Source organism: Toxorhynchites rutilus, chromosome 2 (genome assembly GCF_029784135.1).
Source record: "Toxorhynchites rutilus septentrionalis strain SRP chromosome 2, ASM2978413v1, whole genome shotgun sequence".
NCBI lineage: Eukaryota > Metazoa > Arthropoda > Insecta > Diptera > Culicidae > Toxorhynchites > Toxorhynchites rutilus.
The window spans coordinates 145,476,163-145,491,315 of NC_073745.1; the positions used below are offsets into that span (position 1 = coordinate 145,476,163).

A 15,153-nucleotide genomic window follows, 5' to 3' on the forward strand; every position below is an offset into this window, starting at 1 on the left:
CGAATCAGGGGTTGATCTGGTCGAAAAATATATGTGCATGACGGAACAAGCTGGACTGTCCTATTTCCAATATCGAGCACAGGGCCGGGACGACTGCAGCAGGAACTGATCAGATAAGACCCGACTGTGCTGAGATGATGAGGACTGTCCATAGAGCATGTTCCTGTGCGTTCCGGATTGACCTCGATGATTCGAGATGCACGAGACGAGATGGCGTAGGATCGTTTTTCTAGTCTTGATCAAAATTTCGGACGGTGACTTCTTCTGGCCAGTACCAACGATCGCCGACCACGTTGGATACAACTTTACTAACTATCACTTTAAAGCAAACAAATGACAGGTCTTCCAGGCTTTTCCCACGAGGAACTAGCTTCACGACTTTGGCCAACGATGAATCCTCGTTCACAAAAAAATATTCCGTTGTAGTTTTGGTGAATTTTCGTACTTGTTTTCGGATACCCTCCATCAAAATTTAGACTCTCTGTTGGTCCATGTCAGCGGCCATTTTATTCCACGATCTCTTCATGTCTGCAGCTTCCCGAGTCAATTTGGCATCCTTGTTCAATTTCCGCTTGACAGTTGCCCACTTTTTTACGATTGGGTGAAACTGGGGCAATTTTTTTTCAATGTAATCGATCCCATTGTCACGGTACCACTGAAGCTCTTCTGAACTGTAGTCACAGCTTGCCAAATCTGACCAAAATTTCACTAGACCTTTGCGAGCCTTAATACACGGAAGGAGACGTTTCTGCAGACACTCCTCCCCATACATTCTCAAGTCGATTGTCTTGTTTGTGACGAGAACCTCAAATTTCTATCCAAAGCTGCAGATCTTTTGTCAAATCAAGAACTTCTTGGTACATTTATCCGCGAAAACGATAATAAATTTGCTGGAGACATGGCAGTGGGCTCATAGAATTTCAGGTATGGGAGCTGCCTAATACTCATCTTATTTATTTATAATAACAATCAACAGACCTCCGATGTCTGAAAAATTTCAACTTAACCTAATCATACTTAAGAACCGTGCTTTAGCGTGTTCCTGCAGAAATTGAAATCAAATGCGGGGGCAATCGTATTAAAGGCCGGGGTACCATTCGCAAGAACGACGCACTTCTCAAACGTCGTGGAGGAACATTGAAGTCCAATTTTTCTAGGAGTTGCGTACAATCGTTAGACTTCATTTCCAGATGGATCAGCAAGCTGCAGCGTGATCCGCTTCGGCTTGGACTTTGCTAAATTGGTTCGAGTCTTACCTCAAAGGCAAAAGGCAACAGTCGGAGAGCATATCTTGCAAAACGTCATTGCACTGATTCGATTCGCGTTGCTCCGTTTTGAAAGCACGGATTCCCGACGACGCTTACATACTCCAGGGTTTATAGAACCAGAGCGCAATACAACGATTTGAGGCGATAGACATAGGAGAAACTTTTGGAAACTCTCATGATGAAACCCAAGTCCCTTGATGCCTTTTGAACGATGTGTGAGACGTGTTGCTTGAATGTCAATTTTAAATCCAGAACCACTCCGAGATCTTTAATCTCTGTTCTTCGTTCAATTGTGACGTCAGATAGGGTAAAAATGTGCATTACTAATTTCTTCTTCCTACCGAAGATTACAATCATACATTCGGAATGGTTGACTGTCATAAAATTGACAGAACACCACGAAGCGGTCGTATCCAACTGTCGTTGGAGAAAGATAGCATCGGCGGTTGAGCGAATCTGGGAAACAATCTTTAAATCGTCGGTGAATGAAGTTTGGGGTCCTCTAAAAAAATATCGTTAAAGTAGATCAAGAAAACTAGAAGACCCAAATGGCTTCCTTGTGGTATTCCAGAAGTTACTGCGAACGGCTCTGAACTGTTGTCTGTTGACTGAAGCAGTAATTCGGCGTCCTTTGAAGTAAGATTCGAACCAACTGAGCAAAGTCTCAGTGATGCCAAGTTTTGCCAACTTGGCGATAGCGATGTCGTGATGAATTTTGTCGAAAGCGGCTGTCAGATCGGTGTACATAGCGCCGGTTTAGGACCTTTCAATCATGCTGTCGACAGCGTAATTGCAAAAAGACAGCAAGTTAGTGGTTGTCGACCATCCGGGTATAAATCCATGTTGATCGCAACTTATATATCGCTTGAAGAACGAGCTCACTGAATCCATAACAATTCAAATAGGTTTAACGCGGCGCAAAGGCAGGAAATCCCTTCTGTAGGATCGTGAACATCGTGGCGGACTTCCACAGCTTTGGAAAACGACCAGTTGCTAGAGAAAGCTGGAAGACGTGTTGCAGCGGTGACAACAAACTGGATATGAACGATGGTATTCCGTCTGGATCCGGATTAGTGGACTTTTTCATTCACGAAACAACAGCCATGATCTGTTCACCACTAATGTCGAAACGGCTTGACGAAGATTCGAAAGGAGGAATATTTCTAGTAGCTGCAGCTGCAGGTGACAGTGCACGATCGACAAACACACTTGAAAACTTTTGACGATAGCTGGAAGCAATGGCACGACCGTGATGGGGGGATATCCCAGTTCCCGATGACCATCATTGCTGCGCGTGGTGCGTTCTTCGCGATTCGTATGACTAGTCGAAGAGCGTTGCCGATTGAACGGGGTAATGCTGAAACCAAGCAGCGAATCAGGGGTTGATCTGGTCGAAAAATATATGTGCATGACGGAACAAGCTGGACTGTCCTATTTCCAATATCGAGCACAGGGCCGGGACGACTGCAGCAGGAACTGATCAGATAAGACCCGACTGTGCTGAGATGATGAGGACTGTCCATAGAGCATGTTCCTGTGCGTTCCGGATTGACCTCGATGATTCGAGATGCACGAGACGAGATGGCGTAGGATCGTTTTTCTAGTCTTGATCAAAATTTCGGACGGTGACTTCTTCTGGCCAGTACCAACGATCGCCGACCACGTTGGATACAACTTTACTAACTATCACTTTAAAGCAAACAAACGACAGGTCTTCCAGGCTTTTCCCACGAGTAACTAGCTTCACGACTTTGGCCAACGATGAATCCTCGTTCACAATGTCATGAATATGTTGTCTCAAGTCGTACTCATTCTGATCTGGGGTAAATGGATCAGAATGAAGAAAAAACGCTGCCATGCCGTCACTAGGTTGTCCGATTTTGGCAACGCTCAAATTACTCATGTTACGCCGGATACCATCACAGCCGATTTTTGTTATTGGGCGAGGTATGAAGACCGAAGATGGACTGCGATTGTTTACTATTACATTCAGCATGATCAAGAAATGAAGTTGACAGAAGATTTTAGTTTTCGTTTGGCGCACCCGGCGTAGAAGCAATAGTGTGGGAAGTAGTCTTGGATTTCTGCTCCGAAAAAAATTGCAAGTGCCACTTTCCGGCAATGAGTTTGTCAGGTTGATGTGCAATTGAGCTATTGATTTCATCTAGCACTTCGAATAAAGATGATTCATTGCAGGATCTCGAGCGATTTATGAAGTCAATCGTGTCATCGAGATTGAGCTAATCGATGTTCTGGAGAAATGTCGACCTTTCTAATGATTGGTTGGTATGTTTCAATTGTTGTTGTGCACCGTAGATCGTCTTGTTTATAGAGTGCAAATTCTCGCCGTAGTTGCCTAAACGCGTGTCCATTGAGTCCGTGCGAATCAGCAGTTCGCGTAGTGCTTTTATAATAATGGGCCTGATCACGAACGTCACCTCACGGTGAAAAACAAGTATATTTGTCACTTGTGTTTTAGTTGGTGAAAGCTAGTCACGCGGAATGGAGTAAATTTAATTTCGGATTTATTTAGCTTGTTTGCTAAAATTTTGAATCTTGTCTTGCTTGTTAAGAAAGAAGAGATAAACAAACAGCAATTTACCCGCTTGGTGGCATTTTTAGAACGAAATCCTGATGTATCCATAGGACGTAAATTTGTTTATTCGGATTCGATAATTGCGCTATGGGATGTAATTGAGAACTAAAAACGTAGCTCCCGTAGACCGATTGTAACTTGGTGAAAGGTCTAATTTCGATTGTCCTTAATGAATAGAAATTTTTTGTTTCTTTTTAAGGATCAGACTAACAGGGAGTTGCAACCCCATAAAAAAGCAATGGAGGCCACTGGTACAAAACGATCATTATGATTGATTATGTATAATATTGATTTGTTGATATTTTGAATATAAAATAATAACTGTTAAGTTTTTCCAACATTGCAGAGCTGGTTTTTGTAATTCAAACATTCGCAATTGGTGGACAAGACCCAAATCAGGACGATAGTTACATCGAATAAGACCTTTGATCTCTTGTTTTTACGTACTAGATATTTTCAACGATATTGTTATGAAGACATACTTTGAATAAAAGAATTTTTAAGTCTCAAATAAGGAAAAAAAATCATTGCAAAGCTTTAAAATTAATAATTTTTAAATTATTCTCTAGTTCTTTTTCCCATAACTTTGATATCCGTCTAAAGAAAATCTGAATCGTTTTCTGCTTTTGGCAAATTCCTTGAAACTCATCAGATATTTCATATGAAAATTATGCTTCTGACCGACGCTACTGACCAGTTTCTGTTTAAATAATTATATTAAACCTCATGTCCCGTATACCAAATTACACGAGAATGGGAAGGATAAGAGGATTAAACTTCAGAATCCCATATGGGAGTAGCTCATGAGATGGATAAATTCGTGTTTATTCTGAGATATAGAAGATATTATTGTTCATCAAAATTGTAGAAACGGTTCTTAAAAATTGATTTAACCGTTGACCTATACTTTCTTTCTTTCTTTCTTTGTTTTTAAGAGGCTTTAAACTTTGCAGTTCATTCGCCTCTAAACCTATACTAAAAACTTCTCACTATTCAAACGAGTAAGACAGAGCTGAGTACAAGAGTATGCGAGATATCGATTATTAAACTCATGGTAGTCATGCTTTATCTCTAGATTAATTTATAGAAAGATGAAATAAAATAACATTCCTATATGTTCAACAACTACATTATTCAAGAGCAACCAAGTATTCCTTCTCATCTTTGAACCAGCGTTTGATTCAGCAAACTAACGCACCAAGCAAATGATTCATGGAATGAGTACGAATAGCTGGCATTGAAATACCAAATCATCGAGGTATAATCGCAAACTTGTCATTCTAAAACATACGTTCAATTAAATGGAATATTATCTCATACACTTATTAATTTTACCTACACAACGTTCAAACGTCCGAAATTACGCAACCGACATAACGTTCAAACGCCCGAAATTATGCAACTGACATTTCTCTTATAAACGGGAATGAACTCTTTCACTTCACGGAGTTTATATTTAAACCCAACTGTCCGTGACAATGATGATAGACACAAAAAGATTAAGTGAAGTGTAAATGACGTGAAAGCGTTTGTGAGAGTGATGTTCGTGATCAGGCCCAATGTTTTCTCAATTGTCTGCAGAAGGGTTGAAATTCAATCGACAAACATCGCAAAACCAAAGCAGGTCAACTCTTACTGACCAAGCTGCATAGAGACGCTTTGTTAATCCCACACAAATGTGATGGCCACAGGAGTCGCTGCATGAAATCGTATTACCAGTACTCATCTTCACGTACGTTTCGTCAACTATCAGCATATATCCTACGTACTTCGTCAAAACCTTGATGTACAACTTTTGAGCGCGTTTTTTGGCCACCAGGTTTTGTTTCAGCGTCCTGTTTGGTTCGTTGCAGACACGGAAATTGCTATAATCTTCTCGCATACGGATTCTCCGGATGGTACCTTGGTAAGAGTTCTGTTCTTTTAGCGATGTCGTAGTCCGAGAGTCCCGGGTTTACTTTGATTGTTCTCAATACCCTCAACCTCAGCTTCCGATCGTAGGTTCCACTACGATGCGTCCTCTGGTCCATCCGAGCAGCAGTTGTTTGTTCACGGGAACGTTTCAGCCCATCATACATGGTCGATAAAGCCACTTTCAACGATTTCGCTGGAAGACCAGACCAAGCCAGATTCTGCACAACTTTTTCAAAACAAAATGGATCAATGTAGAATTTTTACCGCTGGAAGAAACAGGTTTTCCAACCAATTCTCTGTCAAAAGATTTCAGATACGCCTTCTGCGCCCGCTGCTATAAATGAACAGTGATTCCGAAATGTTTTCCAAATGTTTGAAGCTTTACATTTGTGTTAGATTACGCAAGCTAACCTGCCCTTTTTCATTCAACAGACTATCAAGCGAGAGTTCAACGTTAGTCAGGAGTTTGTACACAACAAAAATTCTCTGCAGTTCGTTTGCAAAATTCGTCCGGAACGGGAGCATGTAGGCATCGAAAAGTTGCACAAAAACAGCCAGGTTACGATTAACCTCAACAACAACACCATAGACTCCAGCCTAGCGCTGGTCAGTAGTATAAGTGCCCTAGTGGTTAAGCTACATAAGTTTGCTCAAAACAATAGGTTACGGTACACGGTAGCACGCTGTTTATTGGATCAGGTAAGAAGATTGGTGACCCATAGGAGCGATATAAAAATATAATGCATTTTCTACAACAGGTATTCGAGAACGTCCTACAGAATCATGAAGAGGAGCATTCAAACCAGGGGTTTGCCGAAAACTGAAACGATGCCGTCCACACAATCCATTCTCTAGTTACTTAATTTTAAATTGGTTTAAGAATAAAACTATGGATCTACACAATTAAAACCAAATCTTTGAGGCTAAATAATTTTCGAACTAATTGGATTTCTTTACTGTCCTTTTGTGACACACGGAAAACTGATTTTGACACATTTAATGGTTTTTTTTAATTATTCAGATTATGGCGAGTATATTACTACATGCGCGGTTGATTATACTCACCTGCCGGTATCATGTTCGGTGTCATGGAATTTTGCTGCTGCAGCTGCTCTTCCGATCCAGCGGAGAATGGAAGCATCAGTGGTGGTGCTTGTGGTGAAGACATAGGCGATTCCGTCGGCATTGGTGATGGCTGGGATAACGAGAGCTGATTTTCCGGTGCCAATGGATGCATCTCGAGGTGCTTCTTGAGTGCGGTTTTTTGACTGAACGTTCTGTTGCACATCTCACAACGGTACGGTTTAATTCCTGTTTGAGAGAAGTTTACAAAACCTTGATTAAGGCAATTTGCATTTGGAATGAACTGTCACGACTCAGAAAAGAAACGTAACGTTCAGATCTGCAGTAAGAATGAATCCTAAGGTCCATCAAAATATTTTCTTCTATAAATAACAGATGTTGGACTTATTCCCGTTTCCACTTCACGGTGAAAACGAAATGAAGTGTATCCGCAATGACAACGGTACGGTGTCGACATCTGGATACGAGATAAATTCTTTTCGTTTTCACCGTGAAGTGTGTACGGGAATATGGCCCCTTGTAAATTTCATTGACAAGTGAAAACTTAAAAATTGAGCTTAAGCTTGAGCAGACTGTACACTTCACAATTTACTTCAGTGATTGACCTTGTACATTATGTATGATTATGTGAATGCGAACGAGACGAAATTTCGAAAATCTTATGAATCGCAACACGCAGCAGAGATAATTTTAGGTAATCTAAAAAGTAATCCGTAAATTGATTGGACCAGCTATAAATTCTTTCATTTATCACACGTACTTTTTAATCGAAATCTATTCGCGAATGCGGAGAGTTATTTTTGGGAAACCTAAGAATGAAACCGAAAGAACTTCTCTAAAACAAATCAACGGAAAATTGTCTTTCGGAAACCTGAAAAGGTAACCCTGTGGATCAAAAGGCAAGCCGATGTACGTTTAAATTAGTAATAGAACAGGTTCGGCTCTATTACAAAATTTGAAGAATACCACATAGACTGATCATCTTCCCGCTTTACGATATAGAACCGGTAGGCAAATCGGTCTTAGTCAACATTGGAAAGTCATATATATCACACTATCCATCACGCCGAATATCTTCGTATTATACTCGACGGAGAATAATGTTTAGTCGCTCCAAATCAAAACCATTGATTCCCAAGGTCCGAAAAGTGATCGCGGTAAAAGGACAATGTTGGTGTTCAAGCGCTACGATAGAAAAAAAATGAGTGGGTTATATCTATGATATAACCGCAAGGTTGACGTGGAACTACCTTAGCTTAGCAATCATTCGTTTGTATTGATTAAATTCTTGATTGAATGAAACAGTTTCCAAATTCAATTGAGTTAAATATATTTGCTCTGTGAGTGAAAAAAATGAACAAATGCCGTGTAAAGTCAATTCATTTATTGTGATTGATTGTTCTTCGTTACAAGTAAATTTAATGACGGACCTTTTACGTTTGGTATGATGACTAGAACAAAATATATGTACGGAAGAATTATCAAACGTCTGATGAACCAGCCTAAGGCTGAAAATCTTTCCAATAAAGACAAAAAAAATTATCAAACGATTATTTTATTTTACATTTCCCTCTGAAGTTTACATCCCTAAAGTGTACATACTTCTCGAATCTCGAATTTGCTTGAAACTGGGAAGTTCATTCGCTTCTAGTGTCTGCACGATTTTCCCAGGTTCCTAAGTTTAGAAGATCATGTTAGGACAGACATATTCCACTCTGCACAAAGGCAAGCGAGGACAAAAGTACTCGCAGTTTGCATTTATATGCAGAGCCGATTTCCCCAGAAACCTCGGTTTTGAAGTCTGTGTTAGGGAAACACATTCCAGTCGGAACAAAAATACCCCCGACTTGCATGAATTTGAAATACCGATTTCTCCAGGCACCTTGGTTTAGAAATCTCTATTAGGGAACACATTTCGGTGGGAACAAAAGCTCCCCCTACTTTCGTGTGTTCTTCTTCTTCTTTTTGGCTTTAAGAGGGTTTAAACTTTTCAGTTCACTCGCCTCTAGGCTCTTTCGTGTGTTTGCAATGCCGATTTCGCTGCTTGGTTTTAAAGTCTGTGTTAGGGAACATTTTTCGATGAGAACAAAATTCCCCCTACTTTCATGTATTTGCAATGCCGATTTCCCCAAGGCTGCTTGGTTTTGATGGCTGTGTTAGGGAAACCGTAAATCGGGCCAATCAAAACGATGCAGTTAGGGCGTTTAGATAACGCCTAATATTTTACAGTTATTCAATTGTTTATCTAATGAAAAACAACATTTTGTTAGTTGCGATAGATGCGTAGAAATATTCCCTATCAAGTGATGCAAACATCTCTCCTATCCAGTACGAAATGTTCGAGCTGTAAGCATTCGAAATCTTTCATTTTTTCCTGCATGTTCTGTGTTTAGGTTTTCATTTTACTCTCCATATATTCCGGTTAGACGTAGTCCCACGTCAATACCAAAATCAATTCCCATTGTAAATCCGCTATATCCATGAAAAAATGAAAAAAACTGAAAAACTGAAAAATGAAAAAAACTAGACTTAACCAATTCGAAAATTTATCAAAATAAAGTTCTGTTGAGTGCACCACGTGCACCACGCCTTATAAGTATAGACGGAAAGTGTATTGCGTGTTTATTTGCAAAGTGTTTCTTTTTGACGTGGGACTACATCTAACCAGGGTATATGGGAGTGAAATGAAATCCTAAACACAGAACATGCAGGAAAAAAAATAATGATTTCGAATGCTTTTAACTCGAACATTTCTCAATAGATCGAAAAAATGTTTACATCAATTGATAGGACATATCACAATTAATAAAATATTATTTTTCATGAGATAAAGAATTCAAAAAATTTAAAATGTCAAACAAAATCAATGTACCTGTGTGAATCATTCAATAGGGACGCTACAAAAGTAAACCGATAGGGACAGCAAACGACGCCATATTTTTTCCCGCTCTCTTGACATTTCTCTTCAGTTTGCCATTTCATAATGGAAAGATATACGATCCAACAACGAGTCGAGTTTATCAAAATTTACTACCGAAATTCGGAGTCAATGTCCTCAAATTGAGAGCGCTACGTCCAATTTATGGTCGTCATAATTGAGCGTCTAGTGGAATCCACAGACACAGTACAAAACGTTCCCGTGCCAGTGAGACAAACAAGTGCCCGTAGTATTGAGAATATTGCTGCCGCTAACGCATCAATTGAGGAAAACCCAAATAAGTCTCTCACACGTCGTTATCAAGCGTTGGGCATCTCTGTGACGTCGTTGTGGCGAATTTTGCGAAAAGATCTTAACCAACATCCTTACAAGATCTAATTGACGCAAGAACTGATGTCGCTTGACCACCAGAAGCGTCATATGTTCGTGAATTGGGCTGAGCCCAATTCACGAACTTGAAAATGATCCGGTGATTGACTTGAAAATGATCCGGATTTTCATCGAAAAATCATCTTCAGCGATGAGGCCTATTTCAGGCTGAATGGCCTCGTCAATAAGCAAAACATGCGTTATTGGTCAGGCAGCAATCCACACGTACTCCATGAGTCACCAAGTTTGATTAGAGTGTTATCTCACGAAATGGTCCCGTCAATTAACCGCCTCGGTCGTGCGATTTGACGCCGTGAGACTATTTCCCGTGGGACTACGTCAAGTCTATGGTCTATGCCTACAAGCCTACTAGTAATTATAATTATATTAGCTTACTTGCAAAAAATTCTACGCCCTTGAAAGCGGCCTTCCGCCAGTTAACCGGAATATTCGTCATGGCGGACGAAACCATACGTGTAGGCATGTTTTTGAGTTCTTTATTCGTTTTATTGGTCAATTCCTTCTCAGTTTTTACGAAAAAATTGTTGGAGTAGATCTTACGTTTCAGGTTTGCCCAGAAATTCTCGATGGTACACAGCTGGGGGACGTTTAGCGAGTTCTCCGACTTGGGTACCATATCGATATTCAGCCGCTCCATCTTCTCTAACAATTGCTTCGAGTAGTGGGCCGACGCCAGATCCGGCCAGGACACCGCATCTTCGCCCTTATGGTGTTTCTTGCTGAACGACGTAACTTCCGGCAGGCACTTCGTACTATAAATTTCCCCGTTCACGGCCAGTCCGGAGCTAAAGAAGAGCGGCTTTGACATCCCCTTCTCGCTGATTGTCAGCCACAGCAGCACCTTCTTGGGGTGTGTGAAATAAACCTCAATTCGGAGCTTCCTTCGTGGGGGAAGTAAAATACGAAGTGCCCTGCCAGTCGTTGCCATCCAGGGTGATATAGGTCTCGTCATCCATAACCGCCACGTCGCGATTCGCCGGGAAAATCGACTTGACAATCTTATTCAGCCGCTGTCACTGCGTCATTTCCTGTAACTCCGAGACCAGTGGATGGGACTTCCGCTTCCTGACATGTATGTCCATGTTAGCCAGGTACTTCTTTCACTGTTTGGCCGGTTGCACCGACCTCCCGGCCAAGCGCACGCAGCGATGTAGCCACTATTCCCTCGATCTTCCTCTTCAGGATTCTTCGGAGCTTCTTGTCACCCAGAGTCGTCGGGCGTCCGGAACCGGGCTTTCTTTCGATGCTCTGATTGTTGTCCAATAGTGCCAAGATGTTGTAGATGCCAGAACGGGCGTATCCAGCGTCCGCAAAATGCCGCACGATGTCCGTTTTCGACGCGGCGGTGTACCGTTCTTTGAGCGCGCACACTAGCTTCACTGTTTTCGCCATCACGGTGAAAGGGAACGTATACGTGATATTCCAATGTGAAGTGCTTGTGGTTTGCTTGCTTCCAGCCAGCCACGACAATCCGCAGTTTGTTTGATCTTACTTTCAATATTTCAGACAAGGGAATATATCTGTCCAGATCTTCCAGTGTCCGAAACATGACCTTTTCCATGTGGTTTTGGTCGAAAGAAAACAACCCACAGGCCGGTTTCAGGTACATCTTCTGGATAGACCTTGACACGCGGAGCAGAGACAAAAAGGAGTGAGGGTTGTCAGTGGGGAAGTGTTGAGTGAGAGCGGTTATGATAGAGGGGAGAGAGGAGCTGAATAGTTCAGTGGGATCGGAAGCAACAGATATGGAATGCGAGATAAAGCGTTGAGTGAAAACGGGTTGACTTTTTTTCGGAAGATAAATCTTATGTTGGGGGAATGCGTTTAAGCGTCTTCCCGGCTCCTTCTTGAGCAACCGAGAGGGAGTCATATAAATGATGACTTTTTTTCGGAAGATAAATCTTCTGTTGGGGGAACGCGTTTAAGCGACTTCCCGGCACCTTCCTGAGCAACCGAGAGGGAGTCATCATAAAAGATCTCCATGTCAGGAGACCCCTCACCTTCTGCCATCAATCATATGGCTTGGCTGATAAATAGAATATTATAAAAAAATGAAATTTCACAATGAAAAGTTAGTTTTCATTGAAGGTGTGTCTATTCCACCTGAAAATTCATTACCATTTTCGCCCCAAGCCAAAGGAATAGGAAGTTCAATGCCATCAACGCGAATATCTTTCAGAATTTACAAGTTTATATTCTTTTATGGAATTACTACGTGATAATCTCGCAAAATTTAATGTTGATTTTGATATTGGACACATTTTATGTAGCTATACCTATTATTTTATTATTATTCATGCTATGGAACAATCGATTTCTAAAATTGAACAGTGTTTACCATCACTACATACCTGTATGAGAGCTTTCATGTTCGATTTGAAACCGCTTGCGGATGAAGCTTTTATTACAATAGGAGCATTTATAAGGTTTAATTCCTAGAAAAAAAATCTGCTATAAAAGTTTAAGAGCGGGGAAGAAACACATTTGTGGATTACCTGTATGAGACATTTCGTGCCTCGCTCGATTGGCATGATCCGCGAAAGATTTTTCGCAATACCGACATTGCCACGGTTTATGACCAGTGTGTACTCGCATATGATACTGAAGATGATATTTTCCCTAGAACCAAAGAAACTAAATTCCATTACTGAAATCGTGAGACATAGCATATTGTGGGTTTTCTTTGTTGTGCATTGCATGAATTCCTGTTTACCTTGAACGTCTTCTGACAGATGCTGCACTGGAACGGCGTATCCTGACTGTGCTTCGAAGCATGTTTATTGAGGTTACATTTTCGCCGAAAGCGCCAGCCACAAATCGAACACGAGAAAGGTTTACTATCTGAATGTACCAACATGTGCACACGAACGGCTTCTTTGGAGTTGAATCGTTTACCGCATATCTCGCACGAATACGGCTTAACATTGTCATGATTTCGTTCGTGAATCAGCATTTCGTAACGATTTTTGAATTCCTTTCCGCAGACAGCACATTGATGGGTCGATCGATACATCCGATGGCGGTGTCGAGTCAAAGCTTCCCGCTTTTCAAACCGTTTGTAGCAGACCGGACATTGAAATCTTCGATGTTGATCATCAGCGTTTTGTTTATTTGCAACGTGTACATTTCTGCCGTGTTCTATGAGTAAGCTTTCCGTTTGAAACGAAGCGGAGCAATCCTTCGCACAGCAAAGTTGATCTCGTTCTGCTCGATCTCGTTTCTTCTGGTCGTTCGTCAAATCCTGATGTTTCAGATGGGTTCGAGCGTGCTGTAGACGATTTTGAGCGATTACACGTGTCAAACAACGGGAACATTCATACACTACTGTCAACCCGATGAAGCTCTGCTTGTGGGCTTCCAGTGGGGCTGGTTTGGAGTACCGTCGGAAACAAACTTCGCAAATATTGGTTTTGGACTCGTTGATGTATTTTTTCTTTGCGTGCGCCAACTGACCATGCTCGATCAACTCGTTTCGGTCAGTGAAAATCTTCAAACACGCGCAGCAAATGTGAGCTCCCGCTTCGATAGTGACCATTTTGTACATTCCCTGCAATTTGTCCTCCAAGATGTGTTCATTTTCTGATCCTTCAGTTTTATCAGAATGTCCTCTTCTCGGAGTGCGTCGTTTTAGTCTTCTCTTCCTGACGAGGTCATCATTTGAGTCTGAATCCGTCGAATGACTATCAATTTTAGGTTTTCTTTTCCCGAGCTGTTTTCTGGAAGGAACATAAATTTCTGAATTTGAATCTCTTTCAACAGCGCAAGTGGGTCCTTTTTTATCCGATTTTTCCCGTAATGCATGTTCAGATTCAGTTCCACTGGTGGTGAGATTACCTTTCGATGGTCCTTCGTTTTTGAGCTGATCGTCACGATCCATTTCAATTTTCAATACGGTTTCGTAATTTTGCGGAATCTTGTTCGGAACCATGTTCCATACATCGTGACTGGTTCCAGCGATGTCCAGTTTCTCATCTTGGCTGTCATTTTTCTCTATATCGCTTAGCTGATCTCGGAGCGAACGGCGTAACTTTCTATCGGACAAACGAACTTTACGGACGAAAGCGTTGGCTTGCTTAAGATGTGTTAAACAATCAAAGCAGATTTGCGCAGGAAGTCCATCGTCTTCGACTATCTGTTAAAGCGATGGTTGAGAGTGAAATGTTTCATTCAATCTAGAGTTTGGAAATGTAATGTCGGTGAAAAAAATTCGTGGGCGAAGTCATATCAGAGAGGATGGAAAATTTACTGTAGTAGATCAGAAAACTTATACATCCAGCTTTTTTTACGCGGTTTGTTTTTTGGGCGGTTTTTTTTACGCGGATTTTCCAATTAACGCGGTTTGTTTTACGCGGGTTTTCAAATTAACGCGGTTTTGTGCAATATCACATCTCCCCCTCAGCTCACATTTTTCTCTCATGTTCCCCCAGAGCAAATTACGGTAATTAGTGCTTGTAACAGAGTTTAGCGCTTAGTGCCGCACCTTATCACGACTCTTACGTGGATTTTAAGTTTTGGGTAACGGGGAGCTCACCGGGCGGTACAACGGGACGGGGTTTTTACGGGCAGCTATTCGTGAATGTGTTTCCCTGTCTACTTAGCTCTGGACGGTCCAACAGTGGTACTGCACGTGCATCGACAGAAGAGAGTACAAATTACTAGGGAATCTTCTAGCAACAGCAGATGACCTCATTCGTGAGGAAAACCGAACTATAGCTACCAGTAACCAACGAAATTGCAGGAAAAAACTACGAGTTTTCGAAAGCGAGCAACACTCAACTTTTTACTTCCGTTCTACGTAAAGATAGTCCCATTTGATATCTATCATCAGGGGACATGGTTTTTTTTACGCGTATTTTCCAATTAACGCGGTTGTTTTGCGCGGATTTTCGAATTAACGCGGTTTTTTACGAGGTACGTATCCCCCGCGTATAAAAAAACCTGGGTGTATCTTAAATATATATCGT

General features: G+C 41.4%; 2 protein-coding genes across 6 annotated transcripts in view; one reads left to right on the plus strand and one right to left on the minus strand.

Moving 5' to 3' along the window:
* The window catches only part of LOC129771816 (glucosylceramide transporter ABCA12), a 142,600-nt gene extending 135,884 nt beyond the window's left edge, over nt 1-6,716 (plus strand). For all 5 annotated transcript variants that reach the window (XM_055775874.1, XM_055775871.1, XM_055775872.1 and 2 more), the window contains exons 17-18: nt 6,211-6,477; nt 6,537-6,716. In XM_055775874.1, the coding sequence (XP_055631849.1) occupies nt 6,211-6,477; nt 6,537-6,602 (333 nt within the window). In that variant the 3' untranslated portion in view covers nt 6,603-6,716. The remainder of the gene's footprint in view (nt 1-6,210; nt 6,478-6,536) is intronic.
* The window catches only part of LOC129771817 (zinc finger protein 585A-like), a 64,942-nt gene that overhangs the window by 37,815 nt on the left and 11,974 nt on the right, over nt 1-15,153 (minus strand). Inside the window, exons 3-6 of the mRNA XM_055775877.1 lie at nt 12,903-14,321; nt 12,685-12,808; nt 12,541-12,624; nt 6,844-7,089 (exon numbers count right to left, since the gene is read on the minus strand). Of these exons, the coding sequence (XP_055631852.1) occupies nt 6,844-7,089; nt 12,541-12,624; nt 12,685-12,808; nt 12,903-14,321 (1,873 nt within the window). The remainder of the gene's footprint in view (nt 1-6,843; nt 7,090-12,540; nt 12,625-12,684; nt 12,809-12,902; nt 14,322-15,153) is intronic.